This window comes from Dufourea novaeangliae, unplaced genomic scaffold (genome assembly GCF_001272555.1).
Source record: "Dufourea novaeangliae isolate 0120121106 unplaced genomic scaffold, ASM127255v1 scaffold208, whole genome shotgun sequence".
NCBI classification, from domain to species: Eukaryota; Metazoa; Arthropoda; class Insecta; order Hymenoptera; family Halictidae; genus Dufourea; species Dufourea novaeangliae.
The window spans coordinates 2,104,435-2,129,265 of record NW_015374114.1 but is presented as its reverse complement, the minus strand read 5'-3'; the positions used below and the strand labels follow the sequence as shown (position 1 = coordinate 2,129,265).

The 24,831-nt window shown below is 39.4% G+C and overlaps 5 protein-coding genes across 9 annotated transcripts in view; 2 read left to right on the top strand and 3 right to left on the bottom strand.

The window, feature by feature from the left end:
• Positions 1-207: 207 nt before the first annotated feature.
• Positions 208-2,142, bottom strand: LOC107190906 (solute carrier family 35 member B1). The gene is made up of 2 exons (XM_015579792.1): positions 1,756-2,142; positions 208-786 (listed from the first exon to the last, which is right to left on the bottom strand). Exons 1-2 carry the CDS (start codon positions 2,140-2,142, stop codon positions 208-210), a joined length of 966 nt encoding a protein of 321 aa, XP_015435278.1.
• A 525-nt stretch (positions 2,143-2,667) lies between these two features.
• On the top strand, positions 2,668-4,579 carry LOC107190955 (sulfatase-modifying factor 1). Its single transcript, XM_015579870.1, has 4 exons — positions 2,668-3,343; positions 3,425-3,596; positions 3,689-3,875; positions 4,302-4,579. The coding sequence occupies exons 1-4, from the start codon at positions 2,782-2,784 to the stop codon at positions 4,455-4,457; spliced, it is 1,077 nt and encodes a 358-aa protein (XP_015435356.1). The 5' UTR covers positions 2,668-2,781; the 3' UTR covers positions 4,458-4,579.
• Positions 4,580-5,056: 477 nt separating this feature from the next.
• On the top strand, positions 5,057-6,747 carry LOC107190982. Its single transcript, XM_015579903.1, has 5 exons — positions 5,057-5,169; positions 5,403-5,770; positions 5,845-5,974; positions 6,058-6,389; positions 6,512-6,747. Exons 2-5 carry the CDS (start codon positions 5,573-5,575, stop codon positions 6,611-6,613), a joined length of 762 nt encoding a protein of 253 aa, XP_015435389.1. The 5' UTR covers positions 5,057-5,169; positions 5,403-5,572; the 3' UTR covers positions 6,614-6,747.
• A 5,247-nt stretch (positions 6,748-11,994) lies between these two features.
• On the bottom strand, positions 11,995-17,258 carry LOC107190913 (putative fatty acyl-CoA reductase CG5065). Of its 5 annotated transcripts, none has more exons than XM_015579803.1 (9): positions 17,200-17,258; positions 14,540-14,945; positions 13,877-14,125; positions 13,635-13,780; positions 13,447-13,556; positions 13,129-13,324; positions 12,725-12,985; positions 12,324-12,581; positions 11,995-12,203 (listed from the first exon to the last, which is right to left on the bottom strand). In XM_015579803.1, the coding sequence occupies exons 2-9, from the start codon at positions 14,861-14,863 to the stop codon at positions 12,092-12,094; spliced, it is 1,656 nt and encodes a 551-aa protein (XP_015435289.1). In that variant the 5' UTR covers positions 14,864-14,945; positions 17,200-17,258; the 3' UTR covers positions 11,995-12,091. The 5 variants fall into 5 exon arrangements, with proteins under 5 accessions (XP_015435289.1, XP_015435288.1, XP_015435285.1 ...); XM_015579802.1 differs by lacking the exon at positions 17,200-17,258 and adding an exon at positions 17,012-17,144; XM_015579799.1 differs by lacking the exon at positions 17,200-17,258 and adding an exon at positions 16,847-17,004.
• Positions 17,259-22,144: 4,886 nt separating this feature from the next.
• The window catches only part of LOC107190905 (phospholipase D3-like), a 4,397-nt gene continuing 1,710 nt past the window's right edge, over positions 22,145-24,831 (bottom strand). The window contains 8 exon segments of the mRNA XM_015579791.1: positions 22,145-22,353; positions 22,451-22,592; positions 22,702-22,867; positions 23,796-23,935; positions 24,089-24,217; positions 24,408-24,492; positions 24,494-24,585; positions 24,685-24,819. Coding sequence (XP_015435277.1) covers positions 22,145-22,353; positions 22,451-22,592; positions 22,702-22,867; positions 23,796-23,935; positions 24,089-24,217; positions 24,408-24,492; positions 24,494-24,585; positions 24,685-24,819 — 1,098 coding nt within the window.

Genomic DNA, 24,831 nt, shown 5'->3' with positions numbered 1-24,831 from the left:
ACAAAACAGAGTACGTATTACAATTTTTGAAAAATAACGTCCAAAAATGTCTTATGATGTTCCATTCGCAATTACATTATATAATGTTATATAATTATTTATAGGTAAACAGATCACGAAACCGAAAAGTCAAAATGCGGCAGGCATTGTGCGATCGGAATCGTTTCAAACGAACATTACACGAGTTAACGCCTGTACGTTCGTTTGTTATTTCATTACATTTTTCTTGGAAGATTTGTCTTTACCGTACATCGCGTCTAAAAATAATCCCGTAAATACCGTGAATGTACCTAACCATTGTCTAGTGGTCAAAGCATTACCGAAAATCAATATCGACCCTAAAACTGTAAACAATTTCCTAGTAGTAGTTATAATAGAACACGGTAATGGCCCGAATTCCGCAACGGTGAAAAATATAAAATACTGCCCAAACGCTCCTGCTATCGAAAACGTGGCCATGTACCATACAACGAAAGGATATCTGTGTAAGAACTGAAGAAACTGGAAAAATTCTCCAGAGATCAAGATGACAGCACCACTGAATATCGCAGACCATGCATTCATGTTTAACATCATGTGTCCAGACTTGGAATTGTTCTCTGCCTTCATACGTTCCTGTACCGCACTAGTTAAACCATCCATTATTAACGAAAGTAATAATAACAGTTCTCCAAATGCTGCTTGTCCTTCCGTTTGCTTCTTCGTTGGACCAACGTCTTTGTACATAAACAACGCAACACCAATGACAACTAAGAAGACAAATAAGTACTTCCTAACTGGATAAACCTGCAAGGTAATGCACCAAAATGTTACGATCGGTATCGATCAAAAATGTCTACGCTTAACAATATTCCAATCGCATGAGACGTCGCGTCGCGTCGTGTCAATTTTAACCCTTTCGCTACCGGTGACTGTTCAGCTATTTAGGTTCTGCTAAATGTTGTACGGACCAGCAAGTCGTAAATATGACCTCGATGAAAACAGTCTGTGCGGAATTAGTGCCGAATTTCGTTTGCTATATACATACATACATACATACATACATACATACATACATACATACATACATACATATGTATGTACAGCAATTTTTCCATTTTCAGAAAAACTATTTAATCGCATAGAATAACAGCATAGAAATAAAATAAGTGCAATTTACGTAAAAATAATAATTTCAATAACAGATTATAATTAAAACACTATTATCGAATTAGCGCGCGAACAAACGCGGAGGGTGTTAATAAAAATGTAGTAAACTTTTACAAGATGAATTCTACGTGTCAAACTAGGACAAAAATCCAAAATGACGAAATTGCATTCGAGGCGCGTTTTTCAACTGTTTCATGATTTTGTTTCATTCATTATTTTCACTAGGTCATCGATCGAGCCCGTGTATCAGCTGGGAATCAGATGTTCGAGTAGTATAACCCATCGCGCTTAACGTATTTAATACATTTCACGCGTATTTTGCCCATATTTTCAACAATCAATAACTCAGAAACAAAGCCTCGAACCGCAATTTCGTCGTTCTTAATTTTCCTCTCGTGTTAGTTTGACATGTGGAATCTGGCCTGTAAACTTACCCTACATTTTTATTAACACCCTTAATATACATGTGCATATGCATAGCACACACATTGTACATTATATGCATACACTGGCTGGTATATCCAGTCGGTCACGAAAATATTGGGACAAATTAACAAACAGACTGACATGATTAAAAACAAAAAGATAACAGAAGAAAAGCGATACCTTGTTGCCCAGCAGTACTCCGAGTATCATCACAGGAATTGGTTTACCAGATTTCCCGATTACTTGTGTTGGATAACTGACGAACTGTAAAGCCATGTTACTACACACCATTCCGAGTAAATACGTGAGAGCAGATATCACGTAATATGTTCGTGGGGTAGTATCTTCACCTTGTTTCATGATCATCAACAAACTAGTCTTGGCGAACAGGTAATTGATTAAACATTGAAAAAAAACTAAACTGAACGTGTAAGTGAATTTTTCGCTGTTCTTTTCATCTCCGTATTGCCCACGGGTAATTTTTTCTTGTAACATAGCGAAGTAAAAGTAACATACAAAAATACCAAGAGCACAGAACAGTAATTTGGAACGTTTGGAAGAAATCATTGTAATTTTACACTAATGTTCTATCAGACTTTCAACAGATTTTGTTGTTTAATATGTGTTTTATTGTACATGAGCCGATATCATGAAGAAAACAGGAAGGTTCTAGAGATTCTACGCAAACGACAGGTACGTAAATAGTACGTGGCAGCCAACAGTAGGTTATGCAAGGTTATGTTCCACGCGAATGACACGCGCTGGCACGCGCCATTTCAGCCACATTGAAAGAAACTACTGGGTGGTACTGGGACGTCAGGTGGCAGCACATCCTGCATCAATTTCTTGTTTCCATTAATCACGGTGCAGCGCAATGTCGGTAGTAGGTAGTCGATGGTCGTGCGGTCGGTGTGGTCGGCGTGGTCGCCTGACTCGTCTTCCATGGACATTGAGAGTGATGGAGAGTATGGAGACTAGCTGAGGTTGACACCAGCTGAGACTAGTGCAGCGTTTAGTCGATTTAGTGGGTTTAGTCGTCAATTGTATTCGACCGTGCTGTGTGTCTAAGACGTTTAAGACTATCGTGCATTATTGTCTACAGTCATTCATTGCATTCGCGTTCGAATTTATTAGTCGGTCGTTCGTTTCTTTGCATAAGTAGGTCCTGATCGCAACCCGCAGAATCCGTTACGGTCGATTTTAAAAATGAGATCGCTGAGATTACTCGTTTGCGCGTTTGTCTTGCTAGCGTTGTATCGTGTGGCGCGAAGCTTTAAATATGAACATTCGAACCAACAACTTTCTCACTGCGCTCAACGTTCGAATAGGCAAATTAACAAATTGAAAGATACGCAAGACCATTGTTCAGTGACAAACGATGCTGTTTCTCGCTTGTACACGAAAGAAACATTTGATTCTGTTACGGATCGTTCGAAACATATGAGCAAGGTAGATGCAGGAACTTTTGTGATCGGAACAGATGAACCTATTTTTTTCGCTGATGGAGAAGGACCGAAACGACAAGTATATCTCGATAGTTTTTACATAGACGAACAAGAGGTAAGTAATGGTGAGTTTACAGCGTTTGTTGACGCAACTGGCTATCGAACAGAAGCTGAATCATTTGGTGATTCATTCGTATTCGGGGGTCTACTGAAAAAAGAAGTCAGATCGAAAGTGCCGGTCGCCGTTGCTCAAGCTCCTTGGTGGTTACAAATAAAAAATGCGGATTGGAAGCATCCCGAGGGGCCTGCTTCGGACTTGGCGCGTACGTAATTCTTCGTCCGTATGTTTACAAACAGTCAAGGCTCTGTAGTGCAAGTAGCCACGGATAAAATCATTAATCCAGACAGGATGGATCATCCGGTTGTTCATGTATCGTGGAACGATGCTTTCGCATACTGCGCATGGTTAGGAAAAAGATTGCCTACCGAAGCGGAATGGGAAGTGGCGTGTCGAGGTGGGCTTTCCGATAGGTTATATCCGTGGGGTAATAATTTGATCCCGAATGGTCGGTACAGGTAAATCGAAGAACAATATAAAATTTGTAAATATTCAAATCGAATGTATGATCGAAATCGTGATTTCGTAACGCAAGAGAAATCATTTTTAGAGCAAATATATGGCAAGGCGATTTTCCCAGTAATAACACTAAAGAGGACGGTTACGAGAGTACCTCGCCTGTTACAGAATTCCCTCCAAACAAATATGGATTACGTAACATGATTGGAAACGTTTGGGAATGGACGTTCGACTGGTGGTCGGTTGACGTCGCGAACCGTGGCGGATTCATGAATCCAGTATGTGTATATGTATAATTATGCATTTTCACTTATCTTTTGGAGCTGTTTATATAGACATGTATCTAGGACGTATATGTAGACATATGTGTATAATAGACTGCGCGGTATTTTATGGTAGGGATGAAATCGACACTAGAAAGGGAGGACAGTAACTGGAGTAACTTTCCTCTCTTTTTAATGGGGCTATTGGTGGGGGATTCACCTACGGCTTCAGTGGAGGCTACATGCGTGCATCATTCCTTCTCCTAATCGTCCTCCAGTCGCTTTCTCCCCGCCCTCTGCGATGTGCGAGCAAGAGAGGTGTTACCCCAACGCTATTTCTGTCCTTCGGTCTCGCTTCATCCCTACCATAAGACCGCGCAGCCTATTACAACTATATGTCTCTATGGTTTTCCTTCGCAAAGTGAAATATAATACTTCTAGAGTGGCCCATCTCACGGTTCGGACAAAGTAAAGAAAGGTGGCTCTTACCTTTGTCACAAAAGCTATTGTTTTAGATACAGATGCGCAGCTCGAAGTCAAAATACACCTGATACGTCGTCTGGAAATCTTGGCTTTAGGTGTGCCCTCTCTGTTTGATTTTCATTGCATAATTACTCGTTTCTTTTCTAAATAAATTATATTCATATATGTTTTACTTAATATTTTCTGTTTCCTTGGCGTTATTGCGAGATTCATTTAAAATTAACCAATTGTCCTACGTGCACCTGACTAAATACGAAGGGAGTCATTTAAATCGATCCCCGTGATTATTTTCGAAACCGTCGATGATAATGAAAAATGTTTCGGATAAAATAATTTGATGAAAGCAGCACGGGGATATTATAAGGAAAAACAAGTTCCTACCATTTGGTATCGGGAATTACTGAAATTTGTACCAAATTAACATTTGGTTTAGCATCTATTTCAGTACTTAAAATAAACTTACGAAGTGATAAGGAGACGTTTCTTCTACGTCATTTTTCCCCTAGCGAAAGCCGAGTTTGCATGCGAGGGTACCCTCACGAGCAAACTCGGCTTCCGCTAGGGAACAAAGTGAGGTAGGCGAGTACTTGAAATAAATTTTGCTAAATGGTAGGAAGCTCTTTTCTTACGCCACTTTTTCCCCTAACGGAAGCCGAGTTTGCTCGTGGGTGTACATGTATGTTGATATGGGAGATATTCAGAACGCGCGGTCTGTGTAAGTATTATACGTCTATGGCTTCTCCTCGGTTGATAAACGATTTAAAGAACTTACATAAATTGATTTAAATAGTCGGGCGTCGGCTTGTGATCAACTGCGCGTGGATCGGTATGTATAATCGTGACTTTATGTTTACATTTATAAAAGAATAGATCAAACTTTCCCGCGGACGTAGAAGTAACTGTGTGTAATTTTCGAATATTGTGTATAGGTTTGTAGATAGTATTTTCTGAAAACGTTACGAAACATAACTTTTGGTAGAAATGTTGACGCCATTCCTATATAAGGCTTAACCTTTCTGGACGCAGCATGAGAATATATCATTTTGATTGAATTTGCAGCTCGATGCGTGATACGGAGAGAATGATTAATCAAAAACGTGTAAAAGCATAAAGAACTAAATAGAGTGAACGTTGAATGAAAACCAGAAACGTATTAAGAAGGATTTAAAAAGAATTACGTTTATCCGTCGGATTCGAACTGAAAAGTGAAGTATCAACGAAACGGAAGGATGAATTACGGAAAGAAATCTCCTAGCATGGGCACGCCTTCGGTATATTCACATGTCACCACGCGTAGTAGTGCGAATTTAAGATCTTCGCGATCAGCACGTAGTGTCAAAATACCCTGGTACCAGAAGCCAATTTTGACACATGCTTATATACTTGACATTCAAAGAGGTGCCATGTTCACAGCAATATTTTCATTAGTAGGTATTACAATGTCCAATGATTACATATTTCACTGAAACAAGTGTACAGTAACCAATAATATTTATTATAGAGTTTAGCTGTTTTTACAATCTGTTCTTCGATATTTGATCTCTATTGCCTTTCTCAAGCAGCACCAGGTTCAACGCATTACGGCTATTATATCATATCATATGAATTTGTGTATGTGGGTAATCAGCATGGTGAGAAATTTTGTTTAGAGATTTCATAGAATTAGTACAGGAGATATCTGTGTGTAAAACTTTGATTGAATATTTTATTTCAGTTCGCAATGCTCTTGTAGTTTTTGCTTTGTTCTCCATGCTTGGTGGAATAACTGTTTTTGCATCCTCATTGATGTTGATAGTTGCTTTACGAAAGGAATATGAACGTAAAATGGTACCTTGGTTGTACAGTTTTGCAGCTTTCACTCTTTTCAGATTGTTTGCTTTTGTATTCTTTAGTACAGTAAACGACATGATATTTGCTTATAATATCATAATGTGTTTTCTGTGGACTATATTTGTTTGTTTCTCCATTTATGGATGGTTAATTGTGTACTCTCTGTACGTGGAGTTGTGTGATCTTACAAGATTAGAGGACCTTGCACATTTAAGAGTAAGTTTTCTATCAAATATTTTGTATAGTAATACTGTTCTTAATTGTATTCTCTTTTGGCTGCATTACGAGTTCTTTTCTTTTACTTTCTAATACGAACCATTGGTGGACTTGAATTGTAGATAGGCACTATGCAGTCATTGAATGCATCTACCACTCAATCTATCGCTGGTTCACGGCCGACGACACCCCACAGTGCGGTATCGACGATGCCAGCCAATTAAATACATACAGCGAGTTCAGTCACTGCAATATATTCACGAGAAAATGTTTCTGGGCATTCGATACGAGAGAAGGAGATTCTAGCGTGATGTAAAATATCGAAATGCTAATCTGAACATGATAGATTGAAACGCGACATACTTGGTCAATTTACGACACTGCCCGTCCATTTCTATTAAACTCCGTCCAAAATATGAAAATGCGTTAGCGCATGCCTTGCGCTTCTTCTACCGTGAGACTAGTATAATGACAGACAGTACGTATTTTTGTAACAAAAAACTAAGGTACTGTGTTGTAGTAAAAGGATAATTTTCATAAATTCTTATGTATACAACAAATAAATTTTATTATGTCACTTTTTTATTAAATAAAATTGCTTCTATGCATAGACTTGCTGTGGATGAGTTCTATTTATTCTGTATTCTGTATTCTGTACGATATGAAACAGTTTCTGATTGAAATGTGAGAAAAGCATAAAATGTGACATACATTGTTCCAATATGTATATATCCATTGATCCAAAGGTTAGGGTAGAAATGTGAGATTTTATTTACCTGAAATTCTTTAATTCTTTGTTCAGTATTAAGTAAATTTTAAAATGATGCACAAAACAAATGGCACAATGATCTAACGAGTAATAACAATGCTGTGTTGAGTAATTAAAGGTTCTAAAATGTCTATCTATACATATAACGAAGGTAGGTATAATAGAAATCGTATTTTCCAAGATACATATAAGGATCGACGCATAATATTTAGGCATTATGGTTAAATAGAAATTAGCTAATTACATGGTTTTTATGAACATGAAATGAAAAATGAATAAACTACAATAATGAAACAGTGGAACGTTAATCAAGTGATTTATTGCGCGTACATTAAACTGATTAATAGATTACCTTGTATGTAAATGAAACATGGACGATTTATAGAGCGATGGTCGAAAAGTTAAATGCTTCGGCAACACGTTTGACTGCGACGGTTTCTGAATGGAACTTGAAGTGATCGACACAACCTTCGTATTCGTATAATTCTTGATTGAACGTTGGTTACGGTAGAAATCCAAACTCGTCAGTTTCCGTTAAAAAATTTTGATATTGCAGGAATAAAGCTTATGATGTTGCACTCTGATTTTACTTGTTTGCTTCTGTTTCTGTAGTGGACAAAAGAAATGTACATTCGATGAACTGAAGAGTAGTGGAACAGCTGTGAAAATGGTATACGATTTGCCTTCTTCGAAAAATGGTGGAAGAGTATGTGTTGTCGACACGGGGGGAACTTGAAGAATGGCGTCAATTTCTCTTCGTGATTGGTGGTATGTCATTAAATAGGAAATATGTTCCACCGCTTTTCCGAGGACCGTCAAAAAGAATATACCGATTGCTATGAATACGTTCCAAAGTATTCCGAAAGTGGCAGTCAGTATGTACATGGCAATAGCGAGACACATTCTCCGTGAAAATGTTTTACATCGTCAATTATTCGTATTCAATCATCGGACTGTTGTCATGCATCGTTTCGTTACCTTTTTGTGCCCTCTTTCGTCCTATCTCTTGAGCAAACTGAGAAGTAACTACGAAAATCGTTGAATCGTCGAGAATACTGAACAATGAGGTCTCTAAACGCAGACACTCGGTTAGTAGATTTACAATATTACCATATACATAGATATGTTCAAATGAAGAATTTTTGACATCACCATATTATAAGATACTTAATCCTTGAATTTCGATTCTATTATATGTATGTATATATAATATTATGTCATACCACATGAAGTTGCCGTTCTTTTAGATTTTAATGGAAATGCTGTTTTATTTTTTTTTCTAAATTCATTTTTTATTCGATCGAAATGTTCGCTGTTAGAAGAGTGTTAATAGCTTTTTTCGAATGGGATATTAACCGGTGCAATCAATGCTTACAAAATTATCAATTTTCATGCAGATTAATTTTTGTAATACTGCGATTAGTGTTTTTCCATTGGGAACTGTTTAATTTCATAAGAAAAGCCTCGAATGACGAACAAAGTGATAAACATGTACATACATATATGTGTACATATAGATACATGCTCTGTTGGCGAAAGGTCTAGCCAGCATGGCAGATATGATAGAATTTCATAGTTCGCAACGGACATAGTGGTTTGCGTCGTACGTGACCGAGCATTGTCGTCGTGAAAAACTACGAATAGGAGGTATACGTCTATCGACCAACTCGGGTTGCTTTCGCATCAATGTCTATTTAGTGCTTAATTTTAGTTGGTAGACCGTTTATGCGAACGAACTGTAGAATACTCTCCGTGATAGCATTTATTTTTGGTCACAGGTTATGATTCCATTTTTAAATGAGTCCCTACTGTTCTAAAAATAACGAAGCATAGAATCTTGTGATACATAATACATATGTAAATATGTATGTACATATGGTGCCATGTTATTCCATGCGTAATGTTTATCTTCAGTAATAGTTGAAAATTTCAAAAGTGTTCAAGGAAAGCGAAAATGATGTTGCGTCATATTTTCTTCTCCTTTTTTGCCGTGCAATTTTATTGAAGTCTGACGATACATTTACACGGATGTATTTATCCTCATGGCAGAATGCAACAACAGCAGACATGGTGAGAGGAGAAACATATGTATGTATTATAAAAGTACGAACAGCGCTGGATCAAGGGGTGATCTGAGGGGGGGGGGCTGTAGCCCCGGGCCCCACGTTCCGTTCTGTACCTTCCATTTTTTTATGATGAAATGTTATTTAATTCTATTTAAAATAAATTTCAATTTTTGAAGATTTATGTATTTTGTTGTGCTGTGTTACAAAAAATCCCCCCCCCACCCCACGCTTTTTAACCAAGAGAGGACCCCGAAAATCTGATAGCCCAATGCCACAAAAAATCTTAATTCGGACTTGATTACAAAAGTAATTGTAGAGGTTTATTTTTATTACATATAAGAGTCGATTGCTGTTTACGGCTATTTGAATGTGTAAGGAAACATACAGAAAAAGGTAGAAAAGGTTACATTAAAATGTATTAGCGATTCTTGTACCAAGTGCAGCGAAAGTTTCGAAAAGCGAACGGGCGACACGATAATGAAGCCAAATTGCAACGAAGAACGTGATATATACTTGAGAAAACCGTGAAGGATGATGAATCTGAAAAAGAGAAGATATGACATATGTACATATAGCTGGATGGATTAAAAATGCATCTGTCAACGATAACGGAGAAATGTTTGCCTTGTTTCTTTTGGTTGTGTTGGAAATGTGACAGCGTTTTTTGATGTTATTACATATTATACATATGTATACCTGGTCATACGAAGTTTTGCACGAGGTATCGTACCAGGATCGTCCTTAAAAATGTGTGTCCTCAAGTCACGTACACATTTGTACATGAAATCGTCCCAGTCGAATTTTTTCATCGAGAACGTGAATAACGCTGTATCTTTTGGACAAAGAGTATCCCAAAGAGACCTGGTGTTGTTGTAAGATAAATTCCAATCACGTGTACCAAAGTAACTGGTTACGGTGGAGAATTTGTGGAGTCTTTTGTAAATTCTCAGAATTCTACAGGATGAAGGCTGGGTTAGGTTTCGAACAGGAAAAGATGATAATTACCTAGGCTTCCTACAAGAGAGGATCAGCGCAGTATCGACAAGTATAGCTGGTAACAAGCGAAGAAATGTGATCAGAATAAAAGACGCGTATATACTTTTAGCAGCGGTAAAGGTATAGCACCAAACGCTACGCACGCTTAGGACTTGTCTTCCGTGCTTCACAGCGAAATCCGTGTAGCGATCCCAACTGATGCTGTTCTCCCACGAAGAATGGTAGTTGTAGACAGGAAGAATATTCGTTCCGGTCCTACAAACAAGGTTTCGGTTGACAACGATCGAGAATGCGAATGATGGAGAATTGAGAAGGAAATACGTAGTAGACAGGAGAGATGAGGAGAGAAGAGACGAGACGAGACGAGACGAGACGAGACGAGACGAGACGAAATGAAAGAAAGTTGGGTCGGGCGTCCGTGTTAAGTGCCCCATACTTACACGAGACGATTTGTCGTACAATTGATCGTACGACCCAGGTCGCTTCGACCGGCTGAAGTACAGTGCAACGTTTCTGGAACGATACGACGCGATCGTATTGTGCGGCATTAGGGTTCCTTGTGTAACATTCGTACGACAAATCGTATCGTATCGTCTCACGTACGTGTTTTCAGTAACCTGCAACGTTTCTTGGCTATTGCCCAAGCAGTAACAATTAGAGCGATCACGATATAATCAGTTAGAATTAACTCTGCTGTGCGATTCCTGTCCATGTTCATGGTTTTCAAAAAACCAATATCGGCCGCAGCGAGAGCTCCGGTAAATTTGTCGCTGTATCTGTCATCAGAAATTTGTCACGTGCGATCAGTGTTCACTCATCTCTTATACTTATACGAACAACTGACTATTGATACTCGTACACGCCTTGTGGTAGTTTTGCGAGTGTAGATCGTCGAGATGCGAGATGCAAAATGCAAGACGCGATGCGTAATACTGTTTGTGACGTACTTCTTAACATTCTTGTACGACCTTCCAAATAGCATACCAGAGATGACCAGGAAAAAAGGAAGAAAAATAACTAAGAGAAAAAGACGTTACATGAATGATTTCACGAGGAAATGTTTCCTGGGTAAATGGTGGGCCGACTCTACGATTCAAGAAACACAGCGAAAAATTTCCATAGATACGATGTAAGTGCAACAAAAGTTTAATTTATCGAAAGACTTTTGGGTGCGCGAGTGGTTTTGTTTTTTGCCTCTTGATTTTTAGCGACAAAAGTTGCTCGTGAATCGCGAAATAAAATTTCGAGCAAGTGCCGTGTTTATAAGAGACTAAAAGTGAATCGTGTCAACTCGTCTGCTGTAAAAAAAATAACTCCTTTATTAAAAAATGGAAGTGTATAGTATATAACAAGTGTACGCGTATAGGCGCCACAGAAGTTGAGCGCTGTTTACGCGATTAAAAAAATTCTCCTACAAGAAGACGCGTGAAAGGAAGAAGAAGCAGAGAAAGAGAATAAGAGGAGAAAGGAACAGGAGCTGTTAATAAAAGGTAAGAGAAAACGTCGCCACAGGTTCAAACGACAATCAACATTGCCGGAACAGTTGTTTCGCGAATTCTAGTCTTTCTCGTCTTTTCATTTCTTCCTTACGAGCTGTTTAGAACATTTGAAGATTTTTACCACGATTGATCACCATTCGCATTCATTCGGTAAGAGACATCGATTTGATTCGATTCGATACGATAATTTGTAAATCCACTCGACGTTGAATACTCACGTTCCCGAGTGTACAACACACATGCGCGCACGCACGCACGCACGCACACACACACACACACACACACACGCGCGCGCGTGCGCGCGCCTCTAGGTTCGCACGCCACGGCATATAAATTTATATGTATTTGTATTAATAAACGTATGCATTGATGCTACGCAGACTGCCACGTACAAAGCCGAAAAAGGTGAAACATAGTCAACCAACATATTCTGAGCATACCATAAGCGAGAATCAATTTCAACGCTTGATGGATCCAGTATAATCTGTAAAAACAAAAAAAAACAAAAGGAGAATCAAAAGTAGAAATATGAACAGGTTTTTAGCAGTTGTTTCGATTCGCAGAAAAGAAACGTAATACAATCTGATACATGTTGTTTGGTTACCTTTGCCATCTAACGCGTGCTTGTGGAAGAGTATCCAGGGGATCTTTTATTAAATAGACACGAACTCCTCGCACGTAAGTTCGAAAGTAATGATCCCAGTCGATCCTAGCGATGTCGCAGGCGAAATTTTCGCGATCCTCCGGACTCATTTTATTTAAGACTGCTTTAAAATTGTCGTTTGAAAATTTCCAGGTTTTTGTTGTAAAATAATTCAGCACGTCCATAAATTTGTGTATCTTTTTGTAGATCTTGAGCATTCTTCCATGAAAGAAATATGCGTATGTTTTTGAAAAATACGACACAATGCATCGTGAGTTAGGAAAATATGAGTAATAGAAAAGCGAAGCATCAGAAAGAAGTTGGTGGGAGGGCATCGAGACGTATCGAAAAGTGAGATTTACCTGGGTTGTTTGCCTAAGCAAAGCATAGCGGTATCGATCAGTAACGCCGGAAGTAGATGCAACAAGTAAACGTAGAAAAAGTGAATTATTCTATACTTGGTGTTGCGAAAACTGTAGTACCATATCGCCTTGCCAGTTGGAAATTCGAAACCATACTTTTCGGACATGTTTTTTAACTGGTCATATGTGATGGGATTGTCTTTCGAAACGTAATTGTAAACTGGAATATCTTTCGATTTTTCTTCCTTGGTAGTCGCAGATCTGTAAATGCGTGAAACCATTCTCAAGAATGAAATGGCGAATTTAGAGAGTGTAGAGGAACGGTATAAAGCTATAAAAGTATAAAGATGAAGAAGAGAAGAGGGGAGAAACATGAAAAGTTTGTATTTGGACGATATAGGTACCTGTGACGATTCGCTACATCCCAAGCACAGGCTATTAGAGCGTTCACTGTTAAGTCTCCAGGTACAACGTTAGCCTGTATGGAACCGTCACAGTGAATCGATCGCAGAATTCCGGTACCTGCCCCAGCCACTACTCCAGTTGGCCCATACAAGTTATCGATCCATCCTCGTAACGGTTCTCGGTACGTGGATATCACTAAAAATTCAGGTTTTAACGAATCGACCTTCTAATTTGTATCCGCCCGACTGGATTGTTGTCCTGCGTGCGGGCGAGATAACTAAAAATGGAATGAAACGAAATCGTCATGAAATACCAACCAATCGCGGGACGAAATATTCCGACGGGCAGATCATCGGCCCTTTTATTCACGATGTTTTCTGCTACTGCTTTTGTGAAAGTGTACGTGTTCGGCCAGGCGCCCAGCAATCTGTAAGAATAATCGAATAGTCGAAGAGAAAACGAACTGGCACAACGAAAAACGAGGCCTTGAGAAATATTTGCTTACCGCGGAGTTATTTCTTCGAGCAGTTTCTCGTCTATGCATTCCATCAGAGTGACCAACTTGTCCGGCTCCATTGGTGGATCGTATACCTTCTCCTCGATCAATGTATACGGACAATTGGCGTATGCCGTTGACACGTGTACGAATGACTGTAAGTAGTGAATTTCTTGTTAGGTACATATACATATACACATACATATATGTATGTATGTATTCGCGTATCTTCTTGGATGGCATTCACTTGCCTTTAAACCAGACATTTCTTTGCAAAGATCAATCACATCCTTCGGACTCCTAACATTGATGGGCACAGCGAGTTTCATCTTTTCATCGAATCTGACGGTCGCCGCGACGTGAAAAACGATCGAAACATCGCGTGTTATCATGGCTCTGTCGGTAGCAGAGATACCCAAGCCGGGCAGACTACAGTCTCCAGCTATTGCGACAGTTTGATGTCTAAATTTTGGCTGCTTTTCTTTCAGTTTGCTAAAAAGCTGGCCAAGCAAATAAGAGATGATCATAATCCGTATACATATGTACATGCATGTATCTATACGAGGGTAGTAAGACCCGATGCAAGGTTTAACGTGGTTTAAAAGAGGTATGTATATTGCTCGTGGACATATGAGAGGAGTATATGTATGTAGAGGACCCGTAGAAAGGGTAATAATCGGAATCGGGATCGGGATCGGCATCGGCATCGGCGACTGCTGTCGCTTTATACCTATGTATAGGTACGTTGGGAGAAAGTCGATATAGTAGTGTCTTCGATTCGCAGTATTATCGGCAGAAGAGGGAGTACATAGGAGTCAAAGAAGGCGAAAAGTTGCGAAGGAACGTGTTTGGTAAAACGGATGACAAGCAGTAGATTAATGGTAGTTTAAGTAGTAGTATGCATGAATTCTTACCGGATCATCAAAGATCTCTTCGATACGTTGATGCACATCCTTTCCTTTTTTCGGACGTACCAACAAATAAATAAACGAGATCCCAGGACACTCACGGAGAAGCTTCTCGATCAGTAGCTTTCCCATGAATCCGGTACCACCTGTTACAAAGACACTTTGTCCATTGTAAAAATTCTGAATGGGAGTGAGGTTCGACTCGTCCGTGGTGAAATGGCAATCGCGTTCCTGCCGTGGTGAGCATACTATTGTGTTCTCGTTTAGATTGCAACCGTTTTCCGGCACCGCCACGTCTTGGCCGCACGATTCCAATAAAACTTCCACCATCGCTTTCGTTGTGGTTCGTTTTTCGCTGGTTGTTTACCGGTCTTACCGTGCCGCGCGTTCTTTCGTAAGTGAACGGTAAAAACTGAAAAATAGAAACGGACAGTGTGACAAGTATTATACCTACGCGTTAACCGCATACCAATCCTGGAAACTGCTACTCGAGTGGTTCCGCCACACATGTGCTCCCGAGTACGATGTATGTAGGTACATATTATGTAGTTAACCGGAGAGAAACCGCGCGTCGCAGAGTGAAAGTCGATAGTGAACTTTGTCCGTGCGTCTCTCGTGTTTCGAATCGAAAAAACCGTTCTATGGATATCGAGTGTTGTCGTGATATTGCAAACGACGCGATGGAGAACATTTTTCTGCGTACTCGAATTTTTCCTCCTGCTAAATGAACACCGATTCCGAGGGATTCGGCTACCGAATAAGGAAACCAAAGACTGTGCAATCGAAACGGTCCGTCCGTATCAAAAGAATAATACAATCGAACAGAGTGCAACTACGCGGAAGTATTTTTCCCCTGATGATCTCTACCGGTTCCGACGCGGGCTACGTTTCCCCACCGATCGCGAAACATCTTTTCCTACTCTACGCTATCGGTCGAATGCGAGTGCACAGAATAAGAAAACCTGGTGCAAAGGTTGCGACGATGCAACTAACTGTTCCGGGTTCCCTGAGCTTACTCGGTTACCGCTGTTTATTTCCTGTTTTACAAAGATCTACTATCCGTTTTCCAACGGGCTTATTGTTAAGTTTACCAACTATTTTATACTATTTTATACTACCGTATTCAGTTGGTGCGAGTGAAACGAAGCTGTCTTTGGATGCAAGATCTATTCGAGAATCGAAAGAACGTAACGAAACGAAAAATATGGAGTCACAGGTCGGTGATAAATCGAAAAACTGACACGGTCTGCCTCGAATGAAATAACGGTGCGGATGCTGCGCGAGCACCACGTTATACGGATAACGGTATACATCGCCCAGTAAATATTCGATTCGGTACGGAGAATTTCGGAGCACCAACACGCCGAAACGTCGAAATGCTAAAACATCGGTACACGCGTAACTCTATGGAGTGTGATACTTTTTTACGAGCAACCGTTACGTCCTAATGTACCAACGATCATGGTCTTGCAAGTTTACTCGCTTCCTGACTTTTAACGGATCGCCGAAGAAACGATTAACGACATCTCAAAAATCAAAGTATTCCGTTTGTGGTTGGCTCTTTGATACGAAAGGCAATCTATGTATTGTTGGTACGTATTGTAGCTATACATACGTTCGTTTAGTTTCGTTTCGTATTCGTTTCGTATTCGTTTCGTATTCGTTTCGTATTCGTTTCGTATTCGTTCGTATAACCGACGATAGCGATTAAGCGTGGTAGCAAACTCACGATCAGCCAGGCCATAAATGGATGTTCCCTTTGCGGGTCTGGCCCAGGTAGCGTATAAGTAAAAGAGGAATTCTTTTAGCGTGCGAGGTTCTCGTGCATTCGGTAGGTATCATTTTCCTAAAACCACGATACAACCGTCGACTATACCTACGCCTTCTATGTCTACAAGCTCGACCGTTTCAACCCTCTTTAGCTGCATGATATGGACGCATTACGAAATGACCATGTCGTTATCAATCACTTGGGAATAGATACAATCCATATGTATAAACGAGCGACACAATCTGCTTCTTCGTGTATACCTGCTGTTTTGTACAAATTTAACCTGCACATCCCGTTTTCACTGCTATTCATTAAAATAGTTGCACATCTTAACGCGTGCCGTGAAAGCCTGTCGGAATACATATGCACATGTATGTATTCTATGTATCAACGGAGTTTTATGTACGACTCCAATTGTTTATAAAAATTTACGAAAAAATTGTCGTCGGTTCCACGAACCGAATTCTCTATCCGTACTTTTGCAATCGTCATAATTTACTTTAGTTTAAAAATAATTGACAAAATGTTACAGTTTTACTGACCTTATCCGATGTTCCGTGAAATTAATGCTCGCGCGACGTTCCTAAACGTGAACGAGACTGCCGAACCAGCAAATATTAGTTCAATGAACCAACCACACACAATACAAGGAGAAACGAAATTTCCAAATCTGATAAGTAGATTAAGAAACGGAAGAACGAACGCACCAACGAACCAATGAACGAGCGATCGAACGCCAAGTGTCTTGGAAACTTTCTCTTCGCGCGAATTTACTGATCCTCCTCTAATGCCAGCTCGAGTCTTTTGCAAGCGATACACAATTCGGAATTGTCACTCGTACCGTCGTTGGTCTCGCTTTTCCTTTCTCCTCCTTCTACTCTCCTTATTGTCTTACCCCTTCCCTTTACCCTTTGACTCTCCTTCTCCTTCCCCTTCCTTGGCAGTTGGATCGCGTTCGACCCCCCATTCAGCACCTCCCTTCCGCAAATTTATTTTCCGTTTTCCTCTTCTTCTTCTCCTTCTCCTTCTTAGCCTTCTTCTTCTTTTTTCAATCTCTGCCACCTGCATTTTCTTTTTATTTATCCCTCCTTGCATATTTAATCTGTCTTTTCATCGTTTCAAACTTTTCATCTCAAGTTGCAAGAACAAACCTCGAAAAAGAATTCTTTCGAGATCAATTGATTACCGTTACCGTTCTCGCATGGGAAAAAAAATCAACACGTCCGAGAATATCGTGGGAATAATTTTTCGATTCGATGCTATACATAGAGTCGAAAGAGACCGAACAAGAGTGTACTAAATCGACTAAATAAACAGCAAATGCGCACGAAACCGCGTTTCGTTGGTAAAAGTTCGTCGGGTGGAGGGACGCGCGCGCGCGCGCGCGCGCGCAAACCCGTCTGACTGAGGTGACCGAAGCATCCGCCAAAGTGTTCGCTGCTCGACAAGTTTTCGACTGGTCGAGTAGTTATCCTGGACAAAACACGACAGCCTCTCGCGCAGCCTTTCGAAACCGACCGATCAAGAGTCGAAGAAACAATATTTACACTGACAATTACGTATCATCGTCCGTAACAACGAACCACGTCTACCACTTTTCCCTCCGACATTTCGAATTGATTCATTTTTCCAAGTGTCACGAAACACGTACGCATATACATGGAATTCGTGTTTCCTACGAACAAACAATTTATAACTGGCTTTATATTAATCGAACGATTAAACGTCAAACACGTTTCGACGTCAGTAAGAACTGTACACCACCGTCGTTAACAACGCAACGTAGATATTTCGCACGCGTTAACTTTCTTTCAACTTCTCTCAACGCAACGTAACATGATCTCTCCGACAGACATAGTTTTACCTTTTTCATCGTTTACATCTCATCCGGCTGTCGTTATTAGACTTTTTGCCAACTGTTGTGCTTCTAATATTGTGGAAAATTTGTTGATGTTGTTTTTGTTTGTTTGCTTTTGTTATAATGGTAACACGATCGGTAGGCAAAACGTAAACTGAGAAATTTTCTTTTTATTCTTCTAAATACTAAAATCGACAGTGATTACATTAATCCGCATAACCGAAGCAAAAAAAGGAAATTGATCAGACGTTATTCAGATAAATTATCTCCTAATAATGAAATGAAAACTGCATCAACTCATTGGACGACCCAGTATCCACTATTTCACTATTCCGATATCGTATTTTATAAACATCGATCTGTATAGAAACGGAAGAAAAACGTGAACTATCTAGCAATAGTCCTGGCAAACTGAACACATTACATACGTAGGGAGAACCGAGGCTAAAAGTTCCGATTTTGAGAAAACATCAAAAATGACTGGAAAATAATGTAGTTATTCTCTTCGTTATTGCTGACTACTTTATTGGGAAATTTATCATATTTTAGGATTTTAAGTACATTACCCCATTTATATACATACCTGTAATAGGTTTTTCATAGAAAGTCATTTATTTATTGCTGGTCAAAGCGGAACTTCTTGCCCCTTTGCGGGGTATGTTGTTGTTATTATAAGAACTACACGAGTTGCCTTTTAATGAAATATTTCACTTTCTGATGAATGAAAACACAATTTTATTAACAATGTTTATTTATTAAGGTACAAAATAACCAAAATATAGAGATATCTTTAAAAGAGAACCAGAACAATATAATCTTTTTCAATCTTGAAAAATGAAAAATCGTCATTCGACTCCCCGGAATTCGCAGTTTGGAGCAAACGTATAATACTGAATTTATATTTTTTGTACATTTGGAATGAGCCCAGTTCTTACGCACTATACATTCAATCCATTATTCGCTGGGTTCTGATTTTTAATACGAATATGAGGCACAGCAAATAATACAATAATATTCCAAGTTCTCTTCCTCATCATCAATTTCATTTTTTTCTTGGAGAATCTTTCGCTCAGCTTGATCTTTACACTTCCGTTGTTTTTAGTCTTTCTATTGATTTCTTCGTTTTTCCTTTTTTTTTATTATTTTTATTTCACTGCTCTTCAACAGCAATGCATCGTTCTCCGGAGTGTCAGTCAGGACAGCTGATTTTCTAATACGGCGACGTATAGGTTTCTCCTGTCTCGGTGTCGCTTTTGGTAGAGGCCGAACTATTTCAGGTGAAAATGTTGCTGGTACTGTTTCATTCCTGGAGAGGTCAAGAATAGGATCTTCAACGATGCCAGTAAAAATTGATTGTCCTATGGTTATGTTACGAAAGTTCGAAGGCCGTGGTTAGGGTTCGTTTTCCTTTTCGACGTTCCGATGCATTATGAAAGCTGGTTCCTGGTTCTCAACTAAATGACGGTCGGTCACGTAAGAGATGGAGCAAAGTCCTTGTCTGTGAATATATTTTTCTTATATGAACATATTCCGGTCTTCTTAGATGCATTAATCACGTTGTTGGGAACCGATGCCAAGGGCCAAGCGTATTTAACAATCCCTGGAATATCATACACCGACATGATTTTTCCAGGATTATTACGCATCCACCAGTTATCTTGTGCAATGGTACTGTAATTTTTCAACAGCTCACAGACACCGACATCAAAATGGACGACAGATTGGCGTGATCGGGCCTCGGGCCACACGACGAAAACAATTGAAAGCACAACGATATCTTTTTTCATTTTTAAAATATAACCTTCGAAACTTTTAGCCCCAGTCTCCCCTACCAAAACACGATCGTGATTTTTTCTATCCATTCCGCATAAATGTCCCATAAACTGTCATTATTAATTAACTGTTAGAAGCTAATCAAGAAATCTAATGCATAAATGTTTCCACGATCCAAAAACATGAGTGCTGAATGCACTTCGAGATTACTTATCGTGTGGTGCACCGTAACAAATTTCGACGCAAGTTGTTACACTCGTATTATGTAGTTCCTGTTATCCTTGTTACATATGTAATGTGTTAGCTAGGTACAGTATGTATGTATCATACATATACTGCTGTTGCCACGCAGCGGGTAAATTGTCAGTGGGCAGAAACGAGGGACGAGCATCTTTCGAATTCCTTCGACGATTCGTGCTAAAGGCACGTGTACGTTTCGTTCCGTAAATGAACAACAAAGATACAGTTCACAGGTTTATGTTCTTTTTTTCTTCTTTATTACAAAAGTGTGTGCGTATACATGCATTGATACAAAGGAAGCACAAACAAATTATAAAAGTACCAGATAAGAATTAATTACATAAAAAATAACAGGAAGGCGTAACTTGACAATGAGATAATGGGGATGGTAAAAAATGCGAACGTGAAGAACGAAAGAGAATGTGGTGCAACGAAATTCGTTTTACGATCAACTCTATTACGTGTATCGGAATTAGAGATTAGATTGACATTTATGAAATGTCTGCCTGTCGATCTTTAACTATTCGTTAGGATAGTGTGGGCTGTATTTGCGCTACGTATGTACATATACAATGTACAATATACCTGTATGTATATGTCACGCATGATATTACGAATAACTTAATTTAATCTTCCAGGCAATATTCGTGCGATTGGAACAATGCAAACGGGTATATGTGCTTCCAATACATAGGTATATGTGTATGTAATATGCACAGTGTACATATATATGTATATACATATACATGATGAATCATCTCTCTTAATTTATAACGCGTCTAGTAGAAAAATTAATGCAACTACTTCGCCCGTTAAGCTCTTACCGAGCCATGCTACAAGAGATGTACATAGACGCGAATTCGACGAAGCATTTAAATCTTGAAAAACAATATATAGATACACGCAAAATGCTTTTTAGAAAATACATGTATAATGGAACGATCTTTTATAGAGACCTAATTGATAAAGATAAATCTACCGGTTGATATTACAGCACGTAAACATAAAATTATGATCAGTATGTTAATGGCGTGGTTACCGAGTCCTTCTGGAGCAAAAAGGCGCACTTGTTTTTACGCGCAATTTACGTAACATAAAACACGCGCGGCAGACTTTTTGCGGATACATACGCAAATAGTCCTCATATTTACAATTCAATCTGTAATTTCTAGTGACGTACAACTGCACGAACATGTAACAATTTTTAGTCGCATATTTTTATACTTGAAATATTGCAAAAGTTTGAAAGTATAGAAAAGGCACAATCGACTGAATCGACAGTTATCCTAGAACTTGGATTTCAATTGACCATCAATGAAATTCGATCTCTTACTTTAACGGTGTTCTACAGATTTATCAATTTTCGGCATTATGTACGTACGTACATATAGATAGGCATATACGGAAGGATGTATATATGTATATATCTATAATAAGTAGTATCGTCCCGAGCCGATCTCTCTTAGAAAACATTTGCAAGGGCACTTGAACGAAGGCACACGGACGTTCGTCGTTATGTAAGATTACTTACACATAGCTTTAAGATTTAAGTTGTGTACGTCTCTCGTGATTGGCGAATAACTACACATGAGAGAGAAAAGACAGACCGAACGGGGAGGAGGGGAGAATCTTTTAAAAGAGACGAACAGAAAAAAGGAGATGAAGAAATACATGGATGGTTGAAGAATAGAAAAGAAGGAAGGAAGGAAGGAAGGAAGGAAGGAAGGGAGGAAAACACAGGAGCGCGCTCGAGTGTGTGCGCGGCGCCGCATGCGGAACAAATAAAACGTCCGCTTGAAGGCGATATTTGCAGAGTTCGGACAACCATAACCAAGTATTTCGTAGAAGAGGAAAAAAGTTTAAGTTTACGAATGACGAGAGACGTGACATTTAAGATGTCCGAGTCGCGATGCTAACCAACCAGAAATGATTTTCATTTTTCTGATTGGTCGAATACTCGTTAACAGAGTCATCGTTGTCGCGCTAATACATAGCCTGACAATCGTCAATAGTAATCGTCTTGAATGGAATTTGGTATCAATCGTTTCTCATTTGGTACGCTTCGATTCAGGTTGTAAGAATATTCAGAGTACCAGTCACGATGAAAAATGTTTTCCAGTTGCTGCCTGAGATTACTCGAAGTTTGATCGCCGATACTTTCGAATACGGTCCCTACACCTACAATACAATATCGGCGTAAACTTGTGCATTATTTCGTAGACATGTCTGTCTTTTCACAGAACACACGAATTAATACAATCCAGACAATAATTACCTGCAGTGTTTGTAAAATAATCTCCAGACCAATTGCTAGTTCCTATATACGCGGCAATGTCGGTCACCATATACTTATTGTGATTCACCCTCGAAAACGGTATCCTATTGAAATCTGGGTTTGTAGGAACTATGAATCTTCTCTGAAATAACAGATTGTAGCGATTGTATTGCAACGTTACTCGATGGATGCCCATAACATGCGTGCGCGGTGGATCATATCTTAAGGCTTTAAAGCATCAAAATACTGACCACTTCAATTTTAACGCCTGGGTAACTGCCGGTTAACTCGACCAACGACCTTAAGAAAGAAACTTCAGATTCACGTGAATGCTTCCAAGAAGAGATCAATAACCGTACTTGAATTTTTCGTTCGATGGCCGCGGTTCTCAAAGCGTCGTCTATTATCGGCCAATACCTAAATATTTATACCGTTTAAAGGTGCAAACCAAGAATATTCTGGTCACGGAATAGGTATCATTACACATTATGTAGATATGCATACATATGTATTTTTTATATGTATATACATATGTATATGTGTATGTGCATATGTGTTATAAAATGTGGGAAACTTTTACAGAGTGGATTCTAAATGCCAAACTAACGACGTAAGACGAAATTCCGTTCGTGGTTTCAGTTCCGAGGTATTAATTGTCGAAAATACAGGCAAAATACACGTGAAATGCGTTTTGCGCGATGGTTTATACATACAGCGGACTCTTTAAGATAATGCCGCTTGGCCTATTGCCACGTGAGGCGCTTCCCCTACACACGCACTTTCACGCACACAGATTCGCTCTCCCACGCGACGTTGCATACGCCGCGCCGTCGCCACGAAGGGGGCTCTCGACACATTGCCGTTTTCGAGAATTTCCTCTCCTACTGCCCCGGCGAACGGCAATATCGTAAGAATCCACTGTATTGTAAATTACAATTATAATAAGTATTCGAACCGTCACTTTTCAGCCGATACACGTGCTCGTTCGATGATCTGGCGAATTCTAGTGAAACTAATGAATGAAATGAAATGAAATGAAATGAAATGAAATGAAATGAAATGAAATAAAATGACTGAGACCAACACGTGAAACAGTTGAAAAACGCGGCTCTCAATTTTTTACAATTATTAACAACTCGAAAACGAAGCCTCGAACGCAATTTCGTCGTTCTTGATTTTTGTCCTAATTTATCACCCCCTGTGTAAACCATGCAAGATTTTCATTAACACCCTGTGTAGTGTGTACGTAGAAAATTTAATTGACGCTAAAATCGTAACAGAAGCAGCAAACGAATGGATGAATTAGACGAGACGAAAAAATCTATACATGTATATGAATGCGTACTTGATTTTAGGGGTGTATATCATCAAAGGGAAATAATCCATTACCGCGATGTAAATAAATTTCTCTGCTTTCTCTATGCAATAGAGTATAGCATTAATATCGTCCGTTCTACCCGTTGGCGAGAACGGTGGCGGTGCACTCTGAAATACGTAATTTTCAAAACTGTCGTTAGCATTAAGTAGTTAGCAGACTTAAAATAATTACACAACCAGACCTGAACGGCCTCCCGTTTTGATATTGAATCGGTGTTCCAGTCAAATTCAATGTATGCATATGAAACCAACCATACTTACCGCAACGAACGTTCGATACCTATTGTCCATAAACGTAAAGTTGATTGGATTATTTAAATTGACGTTTGTATCGACCGAGTCTGGCCAAACGGGCGGTATTTTACCGTTCTCCGCCACCGTCCAGTAAATCTAAAAAGTATTCCGAAAAATCTGACATACATATAATACTATCGAGGAAGCGAGCATTTCCGTGATTGTATAGGATCGATGGTTAAATACAGATCGAATTGGTTTGATTCGAACCGGATCGGACTACTCGTGAGTCCCGCGATTTGTTTATACGTAGCTGCACCTTTCGATAACAAAACAGCCGACTTACATCGAAAATCTTAGCGTAATCGTTTGCCAGACAACTGCAGTTCAAAGCGACTAGGCCGAGTTCTTTCACTTGCGAGAGCGAACTCTGAACCGACGTACACGTGCATTCTGTCGACGAGCCATAACTTTGTGTGCAATACACCTCCTCCGAACAGTCCCGCAAAGTTTAAACTCCTTACCTGTTCGAATTTCCATAAACTTTATCTGAAATCTTTTTATCGCATGTGCCGCGATGCGTTCTATAAAAAGGAATGGTTTACTTGTTTCAGTGGTGTTACCTTAGCGTTTGCCTTTTTCGCCAAAATTTCCGTATCAATGTTTGGTCTTGCTTGCGATGGCATATTTTGCGCTATATGTAGAAGAATGTTGCGATCTTTACCGGCTTCGAGAAGCAAACGAAAGATATCCTCGCCCTGAAACGATCG